At 45.9% G+C, this 22161-nt stretch overlaps 1 protein-coding gene across 2 annotated transcripts in view; it reads left to right on the forward strand.

The window, feature by feature from the left end:
- IMMT (inner membrane mitochondrial protein) overlaps positions 1-22161 on the forward strand; it is a 42716-nt gene extending 20555 nt beyond the window's left edge. Inside the window, exons 3-15 of one of the 2 annotated variants that reach the window (XM_066572986.1) lie at positions 5143-5332; positions 6135-6249; positions 7258-7392; positions 7875-7988; positions 9314-9450; positions 9546-9649; positions 9895-10030; positions 11500-11629; positions 15790-15804; positions 18256-18479; positions 19763-19894; positions 19976-20105; positions 21237-22161. In XM_066572986.1, the coding sequence (XP_066429083.1) occupies positions 5143-5332; positions 6135-6249; positions 7258-7392; positions 7875-7988; positions 9314-9450; positions 9546-9649; positions 9895-10030; positions 11500-11629; positions 15790-15804; positions 18256-18479; positions 19763-19894; positions 19976-20105; positions 21237-21844 (2170 nt within the window). In that variant the 3' untranslated portion in view covers positions 21845-22161. The remainder of the gene's footprint in view (positions 1-5142; positions 5333-6134; positions 6250-7257; positions 7393-7874; positions 7989-9313; positions 9451-9545; positions 9650-9894; positions 10031-11499; positions 11630-15789; positions 15805-18255; positions 18480-19762; positions 19895-19975; positions 20106-21236) is intronic. The other variant, XM_066572987.1, reaches the window with a different exon arrangement.

The raw sequence follows: 22161 nt of genomic DNA on the forward strand, positions 1-22161 counted from the left end.
AACAAAGAAAAAATTGTTTACATTCTGGGTTCACCCATCCTGGTCTCTTTAAATGCTTCCCATTCTTCCTTCTTTTAGGCCGCCTGCAGACGAGCGGGTCGGATCCGGCGGCGAGAATTCTCGCCGCGGGACCCGACCTGAGCACCTGCAGAGACGAGCGCGTACTCACCCGCACCCGGCGGCCCTGGCTCTTTCATGTGCCGGCTGCCGGGCAGCCGGCGCATGCGCAGACCGGAGCCGGCGGCCGGGCGAGGGACGTTTCTGTGCGAGGCTCTGCGAGCCCCGCACAAAATTAGGTCATGCCGCGGTTTGTTTGCCGCGCGATATTTCGTGCGGCCAAACCGCGGCCGTCTGCATAGGAGTGCGTATTGTAATGCACTCCTATGCAGGCTTTGAGCGGCGGAAATCCCGCCGCGGGATTTCCACACGGGTGCAGGCGGCCTTAGGGATTGTTAACGATTGTGCTTTGAGAATCTAATTTCTCAATATTTCGCAACCTTCTTGGACATTTCTGTGCTTAAGAACATCCAGCCATTGGATTCTTCCTACCCTTTTGCTGAGTTATATGTTCCAGAAGGAGAGAAGGGAGAGGGGGACGTGATGGAAACCTTTATATATGTTACAGGGGGAGAGAAGGGAGAGGAGGACATGATGGAAACTTTTATATATGTTACAGGGGGAGAGAAGGGAGAGGAGGACATGATGGAGACCTTTATATATGTTACACGAGGAGAGAAGGGAGAGGAGGACATGATGAAAACCTTTATATATGTTACAGGAGGAGAGAATAGAGAGGAGGACATGATGGAAACCTTTATATATGTTACAGGAGAGAAGGGAGAGGAGGACATGATGGAAACCTTTATATATGTTACAGGGGGAGAGAAGGGAGAGGAGGACATGATGGAAACTTTTATATATGTTACAGGGGGAGAGAAGGGAGAGGAGGACATGATGGAAACTTTTATATATGTTACAGGGGGAGAGAAGGGAGAGGAGGACATGATGGAGACCTTTATATATGTTACACGAGGAGAGAAGGGAGAGGAGGACATGATGAAAACCTTTATATATGTTACAGGAGGAGAGAATAGAGAGGAGGACATGATGGAAACCTTTATATATGTTACAGGAGAGAAGGGAGAGGAGGACATGATGGAAACCTTTATATATGTTACAGGGGGAGAGAAGGGAGAGGAGGACATGATGGAAACTTTTATATATGTTACAGGGGGAGAGAAGGGAGAGGAGGACATGATGAAAACCTTTATATATGTTAGAGGAGGAGAGAAGGAAGAGGAGGACATGATGGAAACCTTTATATATATATTACAGGAGGAACGAAGGGAGAGGGGGATATAATGGAAACCTTTATATGTTACTGGAGTAGAGGGGGGACCTGATGGAAACCTTTTATATATGTTACATGAGGGGAGAAGTGAGAGGAGGACATGATGGAAACCTTTATATATGGTACAGGAGGGGAGAAGGGAGAGGGGTACATGATGGAAACCTTTATATATGTTACAGGAGGAGAGAAGGGAGAGAGGGAGGACATGATGGGAACCTTTATATATGTTACAGGATGAGAGAAGGGAGAGAGGGAGGACATGATGGAAACCTTTATATATGTTACATGAGTAGAGAAGAGAGAGTAGGACATGATGGAAACCTTTATATATGTTACAGGAGGAGAGAAGGGAAGAGGGAGGACATGATGGAAACCTTTATATATGTTAAGGAGGAGAGGTGGGAGAGGGGGACATGATGGAAACCTTTTATATATGTTACAGGAGGAGAGAAGGGAGAGGGAGGACATGATTGAAACCTTTATATATGTTACAGGAGGAGAGGGGGACATGATTGAAACCTTTATATGTTACTGGAGTAGAGGGGAAACCTGATGGAAACCTTTTATATATGTTACATGAGGGGAGAAGTGAGAGGAGGACATGATGGAAACCTGTATATATGTTACATGAGGGGAGAAGTGAGAGGAGGACATGATGGAAACCTTTATATATGTTACAGGAGGAGAGGAGGGAGAGGAGGACATGATGGAAACCTTTATATATGTTACAGGAGGAGAGAAGGGAGAGGAGGACATGATGGAAACCTTTATATATGTTACAGGAGGAGAGAAGGGAGAGGGAGGACATGATTGAAACCTTTATATGTTACTGGAGTAGAGGGGAAACCTGATGGAAACCTTTTATATATGTTACATGAGGGGAGAAGGGTACATGATGGAAACCTTTATATATGGTACAGGAGGGGAGAAGGGAGAGGGGTACATGATGGAAACCTTTATATATGGTACAGGAGGGGAGAAGGGAGAGGGGTACATGATGGAAACCTTTATATATGTTACAGGATGAGAGAAGGCAGAGGGGGACATAATTGAAACCTTTATATGTTACTGGAGGAGAGAAGGCAGAGGGGGACATGATGGAAACCTTTATATATGTTACAGGTGGAAAGAAGGGAGAGGAGGACATGTTGGAAACCTTTATATATGTTACAGGAGGGGAGAAGGGAGAGGACATGATGGAAACCTTTATATATGTTACATGAGGGGAGAAGGGAGAGGGGAGGACATGATGGAAACCTTTTATATATGTTACAGGAGGAGAGAAGGGAGAGGTGGACATGATGGAAACCTTTATATATGTTACAGGAGGAAAGAAGGAAGAGGAGGACATGACGGAAACCTTTTATATATGTTACAGGAGGAGAAAAGGGAGAGGGGGACATGATGGAGACCTTTATATACGTTACATGAGGGGAGAAGGGAGAGGGGGACATGATGGAAACCTTTTATATATGTTACAGGATGAGAGAAGGGAGAGGAGGACATGATGGAAACCATTATATATGTTACAGTATGAGGGTTAAAATTCTAAGTACAGCACCAATCCGGCCCACCCCACTTGCCCCGTTGCCGGCCGTAAGAATAGACACCACACAGAGGTCTGGTATAGTTTCTCACACGGGAGAAAAAACTGCGCACTTTATTACAGATTACATGAGATCTTATACCCTCTGCCCTCTCACCACTAGGGGGTGATGGGCTCATAACCATATATGGGCAGTCCGGTTTTGCGGACTGAGACAGTGAAAAACATATAACAGTCATGTACATTTGAACATCTTGATATCTTGTTCCAGCGCTTCTGGGAAATTGGCCAAGTACATGCGGCCTTGTCTGGTTCCGTATCTTCTCTGAATTTCTTAGAACATCTCTCTCAGCCTTGGCATATCTGATGTAAGGCGAAGTATTAAAGTTTTTTCTCATTTGGAATTGAATAAAACTTGCATATAGGTATAAAAGCATAAAAAACACATATGGCAATATATATATATACCCTCACAACAGGAGGAGAGAAGGGAGAGGTGGACATGATGGAAACCTTTATATATGTTACAGGAGGAGAGAAGGGAGAGGTGGACATGATGGAAACCTTTATATATGTTACAGGAGGAGAGAAGGGAGAGGAGGACATGATGGAAACCATTATATATGTTACAGGAGGAGAGAAGGGAGAGGTGGACATGATGGAAACCTTTATATATGTTACAGGAGGAGAGAAGGGAGAGGTGGACATGATGGAAACCTTTATATATGTTACAGGAGGAGAGAAGGGAGAGGAGGACATGATGGAAACCTTTATATATGTTACAGGAGGAGAGAAGGGAGAGGTGGACATGATGGAAACCTTTTATATATGTTACAGGATGAGAGAAGGGAGAGCGGGACATGATGGAAACCATTATATATGTTACAGGAGGAGAGAAGGGAGAGGTGGACATGATGGAAACCTTTATATATGTTACAGGAGGAGAGAAGAGAGAGGAGGGACATGATGGAAACCTGTATATATGTTACAGGAGGAGAGAAGGGAGAGGAGGACATAATGGAAACCTTTATATGTGTTACAGGAGGAGAAAAAGGAGAGGGGGGACATGATGGAAACCTTTATATATGTTACAGGAGGAGAGAAGGGAGAGGTGGACATGATGGAAACCTTTATATGTGTTACAGGAGGAGAGAAGGGAGAGGAGGACATGATGGAAACCTTTATATGTGTTACAGGAGGAGAAAAGGGAGAGGGGGGACATGATGGAAACCTTTATATATGTTACAGGAGGAGAGAAGGGAGAGGTGGACATGATGGAAACCTTTATATGTGTTACTGGAGGAGAGAAGGGAGAGGAGGACATGATGGAAACCTTTATATGTGTTACAGGAGGAGAAAAGGGAGAGGGGGGACATGATGGAAACCTTTATATATGTTACAGGAGGAGAGAAGGGAGAGGTGGACATGATGGAAACCTTTATATGTGTTACTGGAGGAGAGAAGGGAGAGGGGGGACATGATGGAAACCTTTATATATGTTACAGGAGGAGAGAAGGGAGAGGGGGACATGATGGAGACCTTTATATACGTTACATGAGGGGAGAAGGGAGAGGGGACATGATGGAAACCTTTTATATATGTTACAGGATGAGAGAAGGGAGAGCGGGACATGATGGAAACCATTATATATGTTACAGGAGGAGAGAAGGGAGAGGAGGACATGATGGAAACCTTTATATGTGTTACAGGAGGAGAAAAGGGAGAGGGGGGACATGATGGAAACCTTTATATATGTTAAAGGTATTAAGAAGGTTCTGGAGGAAAGAAATTTAAACATCAGTTGGGTGGAGATCAGAAAGACTGGCGGAAAATATTATTTTAAAGAAAGAGAGTAGTAAATGCCAGGAACAAACCTCCAGCAGATGTGATTGGAAAATCACCAATAAATGAATTCAAGCTGCTGGGATATCCTCTGTTTATCCTAAGGGACATGATTAGGTAATAGTGCGGAGTAGATGGACCATGTGGGCTTTTTCTGCCATCGATTTTCTCTGTTTGTGTTTTCTCTGAAGTCTTATGTTGTAATGTTTTTCTAGGGTTTTCTTACTTCATTTATTTATTTTATACAATGTCTGTGTGACATTGGGTGTACTCTTTGCCGCATTTTCTTTTTCTAGATCAACATGTATTTGAATGGTGCGGCACTAGAAGAGGCTAGTATAGACTTTGAAATGACTTGTACCACTGATATTTGCAGTAAGTATGTTTCTTTGTTTTTTTTTAGGCCCTCTGCCGGTAAGATCGTTGCTGCAGGGCTCCTCTTCGCAGGTGGCGGTGTCGGGGGCACTGTACTGTATGCCAGCTGGGACCCAAAGTTCCGTGAAAATGTGGAGAAGTCTGTTCCTTATTCTGACAAACTTTTTGAGCTAGCCTTAGGACCCGCACCATACAGCGCATCACTGCCAAAGAAACCAGTAAGTAGCGTTGTCTCCACATCTTTTCATCTTTTTGGCTCGTTTGCTTGGCTGATCATTCAGTTTCATCAAGCATAGAAATGCTGTCTGATCAGCTGTACATCTTGTATGAGCTAGCTTATGCACATGAACAACTGTAATTATCATCGTTCCTCGTCATTGGTCGATTCTTACCCATTGTAAAAGGGAAATTAAAGTAGTGCTGATCGACATGCGTTTTGATTGGCGTTGGTTAGACTGGACCGAGAACTCAGCCCGCCTAAAAGGACCTTTTTACTTAAAATGAATTGCTCCTTAAAATAGGCCATCATTATGTCATTATTGGGAATCTGATTTCTGGGACCTATATTGGTCAGCAGGAAGGAGTGCTGTTCCACCCATGGCAGCATCCCGGCCCCGCTGCCTGCAGTGCCTGACAAAGTGTCCGCCATGTGCATGCGTTTGTTTGCACAGCTGGGCAACCAAGGGGCCACGGTGCGGAATCAGCGCTGCTGCTCATTCATCCTTAGGATTGATTGGGGCCCCAGAGGTCGGACCCCACACCTATAATAAAATGAGAGCATATGCTATCGATCCGTTTGAGATGGGAATACCCGTTAAAGCTTATGTAAACCACACATTGCAAACCGCTACATGTATCGCTAGTATTACAGTCTCATGAAAATGCTGAATTAGCATACGGTAGAAGCCTATACGTCTCTCCGTTGCTGACCTCAAATAGGCTTGTATTGTGTGATTTCTGCTAGACTTAGTCCAGTGGAACAAGTCAAGTATGGCTTTTTATCTCTGATTTGTGTCCCAGGTGAAGACTTCTGGTCCACTAAAGATTTCTTCAGTATCCGAAGTGATGAAGGATTCCAAACTACCTAAGAAAGAAAGTCTGGAGGCGGCCCCTGCACCTGGTGAAACAGTAATAGGTACATTTTGTGTGTGTTTATAAGTACCATGACGGTCATGTACATTAAAGGACGTCTGTCAGGTTAGTTTAGCACTTATAAGGTGGTTCTCACAAGAATCTAATTGCGTCAGACCCGCAGCCAAACGCAATTAACATTGTATTTACCGCAATAACGCAGGTACCCAAAGAGAAGAAAAAAACCTGTACTGCGCATGACTGTCTGCGAGCCGCCGCAATCATTTGCAATACAGTTACAGGAGATCACAGCCGGAATACACTGCGGGCCTCCTGCATGCGGAATCAGACCCGTTCGTGTGAGCCCGGACTAAACCCTATAGACTGTAATATGTGGCACTGCAGGATTAAGAAAATGGTACCTTTTTATTTCTCCCTCCTCCCATTTGGAGATACAGCCTTCTAAGCGCTGTATGCTAATTGTCAGTGGACCGTGTTCCGGCCGGTTCATCTCACACTGCAATGTAGGCTCTCTTCCTCCAAAAAAAAGGCCCCGTTATTGCTGATTGACGTCTCCAGCTGCCATTGCGATCCATCCACAGCGCGCCTGACTGCACGGAGGGAGCGGGTGCATGTGCTGTGGCTTCCGCTCGTGTGGAATGACTTCATTCACATGTGCTATCCTCAGTGCTATCCACATTAGGTGGAATGCATGACGTCTCCAGCAGCCCAATGCTAGGGATATCAATCCGCCATGAAGAGGGTGTTTTTTTGGAGAAAGAAAGAGCGTCTGAACTGCAGCTAGAGGTGAACTGCTCACCAGACGGTTCACCGTAAATCTGCATACAGTGCGGGAAGCGCTTAGAGGGCTATATCTCTAGATCGTGCCTTCGAGGGAGGAAATTAAGGCACCGCTTTATTCATTATGCAGTGCCACGTAGTGCCGTCTATAGACTTATAAAACCGCCTGACAGACTTCCTTTTAAACTTGAATTTTTTGAGTGTTTTTCCCTTTTTTATTCCAGTTATGTTTTACGTTAGCTGTAATGATTTTTTTTTGCCCCTTTTCTAGCTCCGTCACATGTAGCGCAGATCATTTCTGCCACCGGTGATGCAGTTTCAGTCCCAGCAGCTGTGGTGCATGAAGAACATGTTCCCACAGTAGCTGAAACAGGAGAGCATAAACCAAAACACCCAGCAAGTACAGGTAAATGCAAAAAAAGTGGACTATTCACAACAGTTTACATAGTCTTAATAAACACTGCAAAATTATAAATTTAGAATGGGCTTCATTATAATGCCTGCAGCAGTCTTGTCACTCAATTGTCCTGTTCGTAGAAAAGCCTAAGGAACAGTAACATGCTCACTAGTGCATCAGTCTAAGGACACTACACTACTCACTGGCTAATCTTATACAATGCACAATGTGTGTCTGGCAGTCGGTGAAGCCTTTGGCCATCTTAGTTTGTCCAGGATCGGATGGTTGTTTCAAGGCTTGTACTATAGAGGAAGCTCATAACCCTTCTATGAGGTCCATGAGGAAAGGAGGACCCGGTTCAGTCTAGTCTTGGCCTCCTGAGTTTTTTTTTTTTTGTGCTCCCACACAGGACTTTTAATATTCAAAATGTGAAGTGTGTATAATGTATAATTGTAGCGTTCTAAATCCATTCTCTCCCTCCACACAAACAGAACACTGTAAGGAGTGTGAGCATGAGGAGTCTCCCCACCTGAAGGAACGTCCCGCGGAGGAGGTGGCTGCACGCCTCGTACAGCAGGAGAAAGAAGAAAAAGAAAAAATTGAATGTAGGTCATGATTGATGCAAGCTGTAAGGGTTGTTTTCGGCTGAGTCTACACTGTCTTTTGTCATTCCACAGAAGAGAACTGTCTGTACGAGAAGTTGCCAACCGTTTTTGTGTGCAGTTGTCAATTTTTTTTTTAACACCTGTGCATCTGAACATCAGTATACGTCTTTTAACCCCTTCTCACACTTCACCATACATGCATGTTATGGTGATCACCCAGGTCACTGAAGCTGCGCCTGCACAATCTTCCAGTGGAAGACTGCTGATCAGCAGGGGTCCAGCCAACAGACCTTTGCTGATTTAACATTGATGGCCCATCTTGAGAATAGGCCATCAATACTTTAACTGGATAACCCCTTTAAGGTCAAAATTGGCTACTACACAAAACTAGGAAGGATATCTAACACTAGAGAAGAGAGAGGATTCAAAACGATCTAGACAAGCTCGAACAGTGGGCGGTGACTAATAGAATAGTATTTAATGGGAAAATGTAAAGTCCTACATCTGGGCAAGAAAAATGAAGAAAGCATATACAGAATGGGAGGAATTGGGCTAAGCAGCAGCACATGGGAAAAAGACTTGGGTATACTGATAGATCATAGACTGAACATGAGTCAACAATATGATGCAGCAGCCAAAAAGGCAAACACAATTCTGGGATGTATTAAGAGAAGCATAGAGTCTAGATCACGTGAAGTAATTATCCGCCTCTACTCTTAGTCAGACCTCATCTGGAATACTGTGTCCAGTTCTGGGCACCCCACTTTAAAAAGACATAGACAAACTGGAGCAAGTTCAGAGAAGAGTTACCAAGATGGTGAGCGGTCTGCAAATCATGTCCTATGAGGAACGGTTAAAGGATATGGGAATGTTTAGCTTGCAAAAAAGAAGGCTGAGAGGAGACTTAATAGCTGTCTACAAATATCTGAAGGGCTGTCACAGTGCAGAGGGAACAGCCCTATTCTCATTTGTACAAGGAAAGACTAGAAGCAATGGGATGAAACTGAAAGGGAGGAGACAGATTAGATATTAGAAAAAACTTTCTGACAGTGAGGGTGATCAATGAGTGGAGCAGGTTACTACGGGAGGTGGTGAGTTCTCCTTCACTGGAAGTCTTCAAACAAAGGCTGGACAAATATCTGTCTGGGATGAGTTAGAGATCCTGCATTGAGCAGGGGGTTGGACCAGATGACCCTGGAGGTCCACATGCCTACTGGCAGCTGTAGCCTTTACCACATGCCTACTAATGCCTTTCCTTGTATTTTTAATGTATTTATCTGTTGGAGGAGTGTGTTATATTTATGCAAGATTTCTTCTTTCCTTAGCTATAGCTGTTTTACTAGAGGAAGCTCTGAGCAATACCGCCCGCATCACCCTCCATTCCATCACGTTACAGGAGTCTGCTGTACAAGCCGTCAACTTCCATGCGCAGAAGCTGCGTGAAGCAATGGATGACACCCAGGTGAGTAGATACCAGTTCCTGTCTGACTTGCATAAATTTAATTGGTTGTAAGTTCCTAGTTTGTTTCTAAGTGGCGATCGCAACCTCCTTCTTAGGTCGCAGCTGATCAGAAGTCCTTGCAGTGGAGGGATTTGGAAGATGCCTTGAAGGTGCGCAGCAAAGCTGTGGATGAGGCAGCTGATGCTCTACTCAAAGCAAAGTTCGTATGAGCCTGTTCTATATAAGCCTATTGCTTCCAGCCACCCTACGCAGTAGTAAATTATAACCATGTTTTCTGCATGACACTTCTTGGACTATGTAGTACCCACGCTACAACGATCTGTTTGCACAATACAAAATATTGGGTGGTGGGATTGTAAATGTGCATCGTCATCTTAAGAACCATTGATTTCTTAAGCATGCCCTCTGCTCGCTTGTCAATGACTTATCGCGATTCTGTTTCAGGGAGGATCTGGAGAGGATGCATGGTGTTATTGATGAAACCAAGAAGAAAGCCATCAATGGCGCCAAACCTCATATTATTTCAGCTGAGGAAAACCTGCATCGTATGATCGTGGACCTGGATAACGTTGTTAAAAAGGTAAAGTGTGTGAGAAGCTAGACTTGAGGACTAATATATAATGTACTGAATCAAAGGGGTTGTCGCGCAATAATTCGGCATATCCTACACATCTGTAGCACTCGTTTATATTGAAGACGTTCTCACTCAGACCAGTTTGCACTTTCTACTCCCTGATGGCTGAAAAGAGAAAAGTTGAGTCTTCAATTGCTGGTGCTTTTTAATGATCAACTGTAAATCTCTTTGGTGGCCGGCCGTTCAAGCTACCCCCGTGTGTCTGCCAAGCAGAGGTGGGCATGGGGCTATGTGGGTCATGGCAGTGCTTTCTCCCTCCACAACATGGCAAGTCAAGTAGTGCAGGCAGCAGTCTTACCAATATATCAGCTGCATGAACATTTCTCATTCTCTGAGCACAGCCCATTGTTTGTGTTATGCATTCTCATCACACCTATCACCTAGGATATCCTAGAATAGAAGATGATGCATACTATAAAAAGTAAGGGCTTTGGTCTATGAATATACATACATTTAGCAGATACTGTGAATGGCTGAGGTACGTAACACAGAAGACATTGTAGGATGAAATGTAGTGCAGGGCAGCATTCTCATGTCTTATTCATGTTGGGTAAGAACACACGGCCGGAGCCATCCTAATGCTGGTCCTGCTCTCTGGCAGCTCATGGCTCAGATCTCGCACAGTGATCAGAGCTGCATATCATCTTGCAGCTCTACACATTGTGCACGTAACCTATGCATTGGCAGTTAGTCACCTGTCTGTTTCAGACATCTCCTTTGAAAATGTCCAACTAGGGTGGTAGATTGGAGTTAATACAGAAGGAACACCCCAGATCACCTGGGAAACCGGTCAGACTGGACCATCAACACGGCCAGCCTCTGCGCCATCAACACGGCCAGCCTCTGCGCCATCAACACGGCCAGCCTCTGCGCCATCAACACGGCCAGCCTCTGCGCCATCAACACGGCCAGCCTCTGCGCCATCAACACGGCCAGCCTCTGGGCCATCAACACGGCCAGCCTCTGGGCCATCAACACGGCCAGCCTCTGGGCCATCAACACGGCCAGCCTCTGGGCCATCAACACGGCCAGCCTCTGGGCCATCAACACGGCCAGCCTCTGGGCCATCAACACGGCCAGCCTCTGGGCCATCAACACGGCCCGCCTCTGGGCCATCAACACGGCCCGCCTCTGGGCCATCAACACGGCCCGCCTCTGGGCCATCAACACGGCCCGCCTCTGGGCCATCAACACGGCCCGCCTCTGGGCCATCAACACGGCCCGCCTCTGGGCCATCAACACGGCCCGCCTCTGCGCCCCAACAATACCTCTCTGACTTTATTTTGTGTATGGGCAACTGTAGACCCAGTTGTGTATAAATCCAGACAATGACAGCATTTTTTCTACACTTTGTATACACACGCTATATTGGTAATGCTTAGGTTGATGATCTGACCCTTGTGCTCTTATTGTAGGTACAATCTGCTCAGTCGGAAGCGAAGATTGTGGCTCAGTACCATGAACTAGTGGCCGTCGCCCGAGAAGATTTCCAAAAAGAGCTGGACAGCATCACACCGGAGGTGCAGCCTGGCTGGAAGGGGTTGAGTAAGTGTCTGCTGTCCTATATACAACCACCCAGCAGAGTACAGCCCAGACCTGTTGTACAATTCATTAGACTTCACCTTTATTTTCTCCTGGTCTTATGGTGAAATGTAATGCTTGCACCAGATTAGTGCCGAATACTTTGCTAAAACTTTTGTTTCTGTAATCGAAAAGACTCCTTTTATCCATCCATTCGTGAATATACTAAATTGTGTGTCTGCATCGTAGAAATGCATGACACGGAGCCAGAAACTGTTCTAGGACGTGATGATACATCGGTGGCTACGGTGGATTGCCACAACTAGGCGAAAGGACTCATTAAAGGAGTTGTCCAAGGTTAGAAAATAATGGCTACTTCTAAACACAGTGCCACCATTGGCCATTGGTTGTGTCTGGTATTGCAACTCAGCACTTATTCACTTCAATGGAGCTGAGCTGCAGTACTACACACAACCTTATGGGAAAGGGTTTGGATAATACAGTATTTAGATTATATTTCAGGGGATATAATCTATGGGTATTATTTGCTTTTGGCAATTAGAATTGTATTTTATATAACCCGAAGTATTCCTATATTTCATAAAATATTCCTGTGTTTGGAAGAAGGCAGCCATTTTTTTTCTAACCCTGGACAATCCCTTTAAAGGAGTTTTCCCTGAATCTGCATTTATCAGCTATCCACAGGATAAGTGACAGGTGTCTGCTCTATGGGGGCCGGGGGATTTAAACAACCTGCATGCGCTGCTATACAGAGTCCGTCATGTGCTTGAAGTTTATACTGCGTGATTCCTCAATAGGTTAAATATTGATTTTTTTCCTTCCCTTCCATATCATACTTCTGAATTTCTGTGATGCCTCCTGTCACATCTGATCATGCTTAGAGTACCTGCACTTTCACCTTCAGAGCGCTTCTGCTCCATCGGCTGTTTTCGACTTTCAGGAGCTGAAGACAACCCCATGTAGCTCCTTTCAGCTCCTCATTGTGGTCAGAAGTACGATAGAAGACATCACTCCCATTGACTTCTGACTACCGATGTGGACCTATTGGTTGTGTTGCACTGACATTGGCCTAGAAGAGCAGCTGATCGATGGGGATTCCATGTGGCGGATGCCTGCCGATCAACTGAGGTCTGGAAGCTGTTGGCGTAGTGGCTTTAAGCCTCAGCTGGCCTGCGGCACCGTTGTAAATATCTGCAAGGGTCCGCTGATAACCTAATTTTTGTGAGTTGTTTGCCAGATAATTTCACGATGCCTGCTGCTGGGAGACCACCCGGATCAAGCAGGGGAAGCCCACTGATCCTAAAGCCATTGCTTTATAAGATGGGGATACCCTCTTAATCAAGGAGTTGGGGATGAATGGAGCCGATCCTCTGACACTGATCTGATCACATTTCTCTTCTCCACCTGCCGGGGCTCCTTGCTATTTAACTTGCTATATATTGATCACTCCATTACAGCCTCTGGTTATGTGAGGTGTCTGTGGATGAGGCTTGGACAGCTTTCTTCCCTGACTTGCAGCCTTGTCTTGTTCCCTCGGATGTGACACAATTTGCTGGATTATAATCGTATCCAGTGTAGAGGAAAGGGCCGATCACACCCAGGGCGATGGGAATGGAGCCTTCCATACCTAGTAGATTAGTAGAAGTGCTCTGAAAAGGAGGCAGTTATAGCAAGGACTTGTCTTTAAGATGTCCCATCTGTATCCAGCAGTATCTAGTCTGCCTGTACACAGAGCTGGGGCTGCAAAACTTAGCATGAGTGCAGTTCTCTGTTCCACCATGTGGTGGCACCACATTCCCAGTAATCTGATGTGTCAACCAGTACAGTACAAGTGAAAATGAGAGGTATATCATGTGGCTTGGAACACATCAAAGACTTGTTCTAATCTCTGGGTTTTTTACTGTTTTTCTCTTTTCTGCATGGCCTGTGTTACTAGATCCCATAACTGCATGCTGCATGTCTTGTACAATCTCTCTTTGCATTCACTGCTGTGCAACTTGTGACCACGATGGGTGCAAATAGATGTTAGTACATCCTGCGAAGGGAGTAGTGGTGGGGCTTGGGGTTGTTTGGGGGTAGTCAGGGATTTTGTTGACTTTTCGTAATCTCGTAATAGTAACTTCTCATTTATGTGTCCTGTATGTGGTGATCACCTCAGTACTAAGGCATCACGCTGCAGTACTAAGGTGTCAGTGGTAAGAGTTACCGCAAATGGCCTTAAGGCTCATTCACACAGGCATATGCGTACAAAGCTGCAAGTACCACACAGAGTTGTACACATCACAGCCTATTCGCTCTGCCGACAGACTACAGAGGGCTGCGATAGGCACTGACGTCACGGACATGTGCAATGTTTTTTTTTTTCAAATTCCTTACTCTATGCCGTTTTAAAGCGCTGCCCCTTTGCAATGCGCGCGAAGAAACAGCATTTCATACGCAGCCCTTCAGTGGGTAATAGGTGAATAGGAAATAGGCATTCGTAATACGCAGTGAGAATACGCCCGTGTGAATGAGCCCTAACTGTCGCAAATAAGCTGCAACTGTTGGAGAAATTTGACTTTGTTCGTCTTGCACTGGCCGCTTGCAACTTTTTTTTTTTTTTTACACCCCCATGGTGAAACCTTGAAAAGATTTTACTGAGACTCCTCATGAGCGTTGCTGTGAAGCCGTGGCCCTAAAGATGATCTGTTGCCTCTCCTGACGTGTCTGTTTTAGTACATACTTGTGTTCCCCATAAAATAACAATTTTGCAGCCAAATTCGTCCGTTGTCCTGGAAGTGTACGAAGAAACGGTCGTTACCCTTTCCTTGTTAAAGGGGTTGTCCAGGTGCGGACAAATTTTTAAAAATGGATCCAAATCTATTTGAACCGTAGAAGTTGTCGTACTCGCAGTTCGTTCCTGTGTCGCTGTGGCTCCCACTGTCTTCCCAGTCTTTGGCTGCAACGGTAAGGTGGTAGCCATTTGTAAACAATCAGTGGCTGCAGCGGTCACATGCCGTTCTCTTGGCTTCAGGGCTCCGAGCATCTGAGCTGTCATACCAGGCACATGACTGCTGCGGCTCTGATTGGCTGCAGTGGCCAGGTGGTAGCCATTCATGTACAAACACGGGGGGCTGCCGTGCTGGATAGATGGGTGAGCATGGCTACCTTCATTGTTTTGGAGCCCTCTTTTTATTTTTTTTATTTTTGGTTGTTGTCCACAGCCCCCTTTAATAAGCCCTGTCCATACACACTGTGTCACTGCCCTGTCCATACCAGGCTTTGTAGGGTTACACCCCATTGACAAGGAGAATGGTAATGCCACTTGGTTATACATTTCCAGGAGGAGCAACAGAGGAATGGTTTTAAGAAAAGATGCTCCAAAATGTTTTATGTAGCATACAAATGTTTATTAAAATGGACATTTCAGGAGGGCCAACAGATCCTGCTCACATTTACTGTATATGTTTCGTGTGACTGTATTATACGCTTAGACTGGGTTCACACGAGGCGGAAAACTCCCGGAATGACTGCAGTGGATCCACACGGAAATTCCGCAGGATTTCTGCAGCTGAGTTGCAGCTTTTGAAGCTGCTTGTCCGCCTGTATTCTGCTGCGGCCATCTCGCCCCATAGAGAGGAGAGAGCCGGCAGCGGAAACAGCGATACAATTGACATGTCACAGCTTTGAATTCCGCACCGCATGTCAGTTTCAGCGCTGCATGGCCGCAACGGATCGGCAGCAGCGTGTGGGCATGATTTTTGCAAATCTCGTCCACTTTGCTGCTTAATCCTGGGGTTAAAATTGCAGGTGGAACTTCCGTGCAGAAAGCCTTTGTGTGAACCCAGCCTTAGTGTTACATTTGTTTCCACCATCTTTTCTGGGGTTTTACACTTCCTGCTTGTGTCAGTGACTCTTACTATTGCGCTGCCCCTGCTCCGCTCCAGCATACCTCCCACTCTGCTCTCAGTCTTACATGAGGAGGCCAATATAATTTTAGGAGCCTGATGACCCTCTTGGATTGGGCGGGATCAGGGACAATCCTCCCTCTAAAGGGGATGAATGGGACGTATGCTGGGGTGTTATCTGCTGGGGTGGGGGCATGTCAGCTCTCCATGTAGAGTCTTGTAAGTTGCTTTGCACATTGGCAATAACTTCTCTAAACCTTCCTTTTTCTGTTTCAGAGATTTCCGATCTAGGTGAGTTCTGCTCCTGTCGCTCCTCTAACACTGACTCCTCCTGTACTCTGCATGTTGTCTGTCACCTGTATCTATGTACTAAAGTGCTGCTCGGATGAGTAAGTAATGGGGTATTGTGCAGATGCTCATGGGCCTGACCTGAGGCTGGTTTGTACTCATTTGTCTTAAAGGCCTTTTACACGGGACGATTATTGCGCAATAATTACATATTAATGCATCGTCTGCTATTAGTTTACAGTTCGTTGGTCGATCACTTTCAACCAGCATGAAAATCCTTGTTTGCTTCTCGCTGAGTGTAAATGTTCCCTGCTGAGTGAGTACCAGCTGTGATCTGCTTGTCTATAATCTATGCACTAACGCTAACAACCTAGCGGTGACGCCACCCGCTCGTGCAGTCATTTAGCCGACTGTCATCCCATCTAAATGAGACCTTATTCGCCCTGAAGGTGTCAGATCATCACCGAGCAAGTATATGACTAAACTGCTGACCAGTTTAGAAAACCCATTTTCCCCTAGTTGTCTCCACGACCGCATCACCTGGGATTGCCGCTCCTGATAGGACACGAAAAACGGGTTTAAAAGCTCCCCGCCCCCCTTCCCATCCCCCTCAGTGTTTTCCTGTCCTATCGGTAGGTAGGTAACCAGACAGTTGTTGGTTGCTGTAGGAGCTCCTGGCCAAGAAAAACTTTTTTCCCCCCTACTTTTAACTTTCCTGCGGATTGGAGGCAGCGTGGCCCGTTCTTGCTCCTAAGGCTCTGAAACATGGCAGACACTGCAAAGGCAGCTTTTCCCAATGGATTCCCTTCATGGCGGCCGAGGGTGGTCTACAGTGTGGGCCGGGGGTCCCCTGTTCAGGATCCTCATCTCTTGGCCAGAGTACAAGGTGGTTACATAGAGCGTCTTTCTCTCGGGAGGACCTGCCCTGTCCTGCATTACACAGACAACCCATTGATATAATTGGGCTCCGTGTAATACTTTGATTCTCCTGTGGTGTCGCTGGGGATTATTCCTTTTGGAGTCGGGAAGGAAGTTTTTTCCTAAAATGAGAAAAATTGGCTTCTACCTCATCTGGGTTTTTTTTGCCTTCGGCCTTATGTCCACTTGTACGCACAGATACCACTGCTGAATCCCGCAGTGGTATCTATGTGTGCCAGCGGCCATGGAGAGGAAAAGAATGTTTCTTACCTCTCTGGGTCTAGCGCGGGTCTTCTCGGAGCCGGACGGATCTTCTTTCTTCAGCACGGCGGGAGCGTCGGGTGACTTTTCTGTTTTTGAATCCCCTGCTTTCCTGCGGCTCCTTGGCACCTCCACAGTGACAGCTGCAGGTGTGCCACGGCAGGGACAACTTGCATTGACTTCAATGGTAACCATCGCTGCGGGACCCGCAGGATAATTGTGCATGCTGTGATTTCTTCCCATGCGTGCGATCTGCACGCTAGGAAAAAAAATATTGCATCCGCATGCTTTTACTTGCCGCGCAAATGCTAATGCATCCCTATGGGTGGCAAGAGGTGCGGATCTCCTGTGCAGGGGCCACACGCGGATTTTACTGACCCAGGAATCAGTTGATCGGTGGATCCCTGACAATTATCTGTTGATGACCTGTTGGTTGTCAATAGAGATGAGCGAGCATTGCCCTCAGCGAGTACCTGCCCGCTCGGAAGAAAAGGTTTGGCTGCCGGTGGAGAGCGGGGAGGAACGGAGGGCAGATCTCTCTCTTCCTCTCACCCCCGCTCCCACCTGCTCACTGCCGCAACTCACCTCTCACCTGCGCCGGCAGCCGAACCTTTTCTTCCGAGCGGCAGGTACTCCCTAAGGAGAATGCTCGATTGAGTAATTGTCCTTACCGAGTATGCTCACTCATCTCTAGTTGTCAATACAAAAAAGTTAACAAAGTCCCAGAATGCCTCTTTAACTTTATCTGGTACTTAGTGGCCTCTTATGTGGCTGCGCTTCCTTCTTGTTTCTGCACCCGACACTTATTTCTAAATATAAAATATAATGGCTCTAGTATAAATTCATGTAGAAAGGTTGAGGACGTTTTGTTAACTGCTTGGCTTGCATCAAATCCTATTCTCTGTGCACATCCAGAGCTGCATTCACACTTACTAGTTTTCCATTCACGTACAAGCTGGGTAATCTCCTATCTCCCTGTGTTTGTACTGGCGGTGTTAGCAGGCACCCCAGCATACAATAATGTGCTGTAGGAATAAACATGTCCTGCAGTGCATGAGTGAAAACGTGAAAATTCTGAATGCGGCTCTAGATGTTATTTAAAAGAAAAGTAAAGTATCTATAAAGTTCTTTGTGAAACCACGGAGGCAGTGGGGTGGTACGCTGGCCCACATGTAACCCATTGCCTATGGAAGAGTTTTGGAGTTTTTGTTCTCAGTGGAAAAACCCAACAGTAATTCAGTCTGTATATATTCTAACTGGCTTTCTCCTGTGCAGCTGGCAAGCTGAGCACTGAAGACCTGAACTCTCTGATTGCCCATGCCCACCGCCGCATCGACCAGTTACACAAGCAGCTTGCAGATTACCGAGTACGGGAACAGCAGCACATTGAAATTGCACTAGAAAAACAGAAACTGGAGGATAGCAAAGCTCTGGAAACGGCCGTGTCCAAAGCATTGGAGCATTACCGTGCCGAGATCCAACTGGAGCAGGACAAGAAGGTACTGGAAGTTGTCTTATAACACATACAAGGGAGTACGTAGGGTTAGAAAGGAGGGCAGTCGCTTGTATTCACAACCCAGAACCTACAGAGAATCATTCAGTAAGGAAGTCCCAGTTGTTGTGGTAGGAGGCTTTGTCTGCGGTTCCCAAATTTCATAATTTTATACTGGTATTTGCTGAACCAAATTTAGATGGTTCCTGTAGTTGGCACCTGCGTTTATGTATCCGCTATTAATAACGTAGCATGCAGTGCCGTACTGCAACCGAATACATGTTCAACATCACACTGCACTATGTACACTATCCTACCAAAAGTAATTGGACATCTGAACAAGAATCAATAGCAGTGTTTATTTCCATATGTTAGTACTTAGTGGGGCTTCTTTGGCCCTAATGGCATCAGATACTCTCTGTGGCATACTTTCTACTAATTGGTACTTTATTTGGTATTTCCCTGCATTCATCCTGCAAACATCTGGCAAGTTCTCTCATACTTCCTGACCTGACAATCCAGTTCATCCAAAAGATGTTCAGGTTGGGGCTCTGTGCAGCCCAGTCCAATCGTGAGACATCCATATTGTATAACCAATGTAAAACCTTGTTGGATTTGTAACGAGGCGCATTGTCTTGTTGGAAGTATAGCCGACCATTCCCAGAATATTGTCACATTGTTAGCAGCACATTATCTAGAATGTCAAGGTGAACCTCCGTGTTCATGGTTCTTACTACTACAACCAACGGACCGAGACAATAACAAAACCTCCATCATACGTAACTGTTGGCACAATACACTCAGGCAGAAGGCATTCCCCAGGCTCCTCCATACCCAGGTATGCTCATCGGAAGAAAGTTCTATAAAGTCATGAATCACACTACTCCATCTTGAAATCAATCGCTCAACTAGGAGACGTCTATGAGCTAATGCATCTTCTTTGAGATAACTCATCAGATGTTTGCAGGATGAATGGAGGGAAATACCAGCTGAAGTGTATCAGACTTAAGTAGAATGTATGCCACAGACAGTATCCATATGGAAATTACTACTACTTTTGATTCTTGCTCAGTCGTCCAATTACTTCTGATAAGCTGGTGTATACACAGATCAGCCATAACATTAGGAAGGACAGTTTGTAACCTGGAGTCAGGGTAATAGGTGCCCTGAGAAGTGAAGACCACCTCTCTGGTCTGATCCCACATAACAGCTACGACAAACTGGTGAAAAAGCTATTGCTGGCCATGATAGAAAGGAGAAATATTAAAGCCTAAACTTCATCTATTGCAGGTGGAAGAAGTGCGGGAGGTGATGGAGGCGGAGATGAGGACTCAGCTGCGCAGACAAGCCGCCGCACACACTGATCACCTGAGGGACGTCCTCGGTGTCCAGGAGCAGGAGCTGAAGGCTGAGTTCCAGCAGGTGAGCTCTGTGCTGGGTACTGGTCGGTGACTGGCCTGGGCTTTAGCAGGAGCTGGTTGACAATGTGCTTCTTATCCACAGAACCTGTCAGAGAAACTCTCAGACCAAGAGATGCAGTTCAGACGTCTCTCTCAGGAGCAGCTCGATGGCTTCACGCTGGATATCAACACTGCCTATGCCAGGCTGAAGGGTATTGAAGAGGCTGTGGAAGGTAAGATTTTGGAAGGTTTTTATCTGTAGAATTTAACTGAACTTTTTTTTTTTGAGGATTCACTGGAGGGCATAATGTTATCGCAATGAATTATAGACTTCCCTATATTATCTTCAATCCCCTATAGTGCCATAGAGTTCCTAATTTAGTGCATAAACAAAGTTAAAGAAGCAGTTTTGTCTGAAGCTGCCACTACGGAGAGATAGAAACTAAATGCATATTAGTCAGTTCAATGTGAGCTGTATACATTAAGCTCCCCCTAGTGGTGGCTGCAGTTAGCTAAAATTGTATTATTTAAAAGGATTCTCTGGAGAGTTACTTGGCCCAATCCAGTGCGGATTAAGTGGCTGCAGCACCTACCCTAGGTCTTGTGGTATGGACCCCCCCCGTCAGTAATGTCATTGCAGAGGGCTGGCTGACTGGTTCATTTTGAAGGTGGTGTTGGGGACCTTTTTAAATTCTATTATTGAACTCAATGGGAGTTGTGTCTGCAACACCAAACTGGGCTGCTGTGCTGCAATCAGCTCACTATGCTTCCTGCAGTTTCCTTCGTGGTAGTGGCACCAGTAATCAGATGATCAGCGGGAATATGATTGGCGTAGCCCTGCCAATTATCTAATGATGACCTGATCTGAGGACAGGGCATCAATAGAAGAAAAAAATCTAAGTCCCAGACAACCCCTTTAATGACTAAGCCACCTTCTCTGCCCCAGTTGATGCAGTAACAGAGAAGTGGACTGGTATAGCTAATAAAATGGGGCAGTCAGCCAGTCTTCTAGAACGTCAATGACAAATAGAGCTCCACATCACTTACCTTGATGTGTGAACCAGGCCAGACGTAGGTGGCGTTACCACTGGACCTGACTAGAATGGGGCAAGTATATCTCTATAGATAATTCCCGTAAAAAGGTTATCTAACAAGTGGTGATCCACAGATCACTTGATTGAAGGGGCTGCAGCATTTGTAGAAGGGCCACAGCCTCTTGCTTGTGTACTTCTGAGCAAGAACCCGTTCACACTCAGAACACCATATTTATAGCGGTCGTTCCGAGTACTACAAGCTTGTCCCATTCGCTTTAGTAGTACTCAGAATGGCTACAGCATTGACTCATTTTGAATGTCTTGGTGCAGGACACGCCGTTGCTGAAGAGGAGGCCAGAAAAGCCCATCACTTGTGGCTCTCCATTGAAGCTTTAAAATTTACCTTGAGATCCGCTTCAGGAGAGCAACCCACCGAAGCCCTGGAGAGCGCAGTCCAGGGAATAAGAGCAAGCTGTTCCAACAACGAATTCACAGAAGCTCTGAGCGCTGCCCTGCCCCAAGAGTCCCTGCAGCGCGGTGTATACAGCGAGGAGGCACTGAGAGCTCGATTTTATACCGTCCGTAATCTTGCCCGCCGGGTGGCACTGATTGATGAAACCAGAAACAGTCTCTACCAATATTTTCTCTCCTACATACAGTCCATGCTTATGTTTGAACCTAAACAACTCCGACCTCCCAGCGAGCTGACCTCCGAGGACCTGGACACGTTTAAACTGCTTTCTTATGCCTCCTATTGCATCGAACATGGAGACCTCGAGCTGGCGGCAAAATTTGTGAACCAGTTGAGAGGAGAGTCAAGACGGGTGGCTCATGACTGGTTAACTGAGGCCCGTCTCACCCTAGAAACGAAGCAAGTCATCGACATCTTATCCGCCTATGCTAGCGCTGTTGGTTTGGGTACAACACAAGTACAGTAACTTTAAAGGGAAGCGTGACATCCTTCTCCAATTGTTACAGAATTTGTTTCCCCGTCACACACTTTACCTAACTTCAGTTCTGGTTATTTGGCGTTATGTAAAATATACAGCTCACAGTAGAGTTTTGTTGCACTCTGACCTCCCTGAAGTGACGGCACTTTCCTTTTATCATGTCTGCAAGCTCCGGGAATGTCGCATCCTGTACCCTGTATCACCTTTTTAAGTATTCAGGTTTTACTGATTCAACCAAATTGAGAATAATTCTGATAATTTACTGTTTTTGCCTCCCAAACCATCTGAATAAATCAGAAATCGGA

This window comes from Eleutherodactylus coqui, chromosome 7 (assembly GCF_035609145.1).
Source record: "Eleutherodactylus coqui strain aEleCoq1 chromosome 7, aEleCoq1.hap1, whole genome shotgun sequence".
Lineage (NCBI taxonomy): Eukaryota > Metazoa > Chordata > Amphibia > Anura > Eleutherodactylidae > Eleutherodactylus > Eleutherodactylus coqui.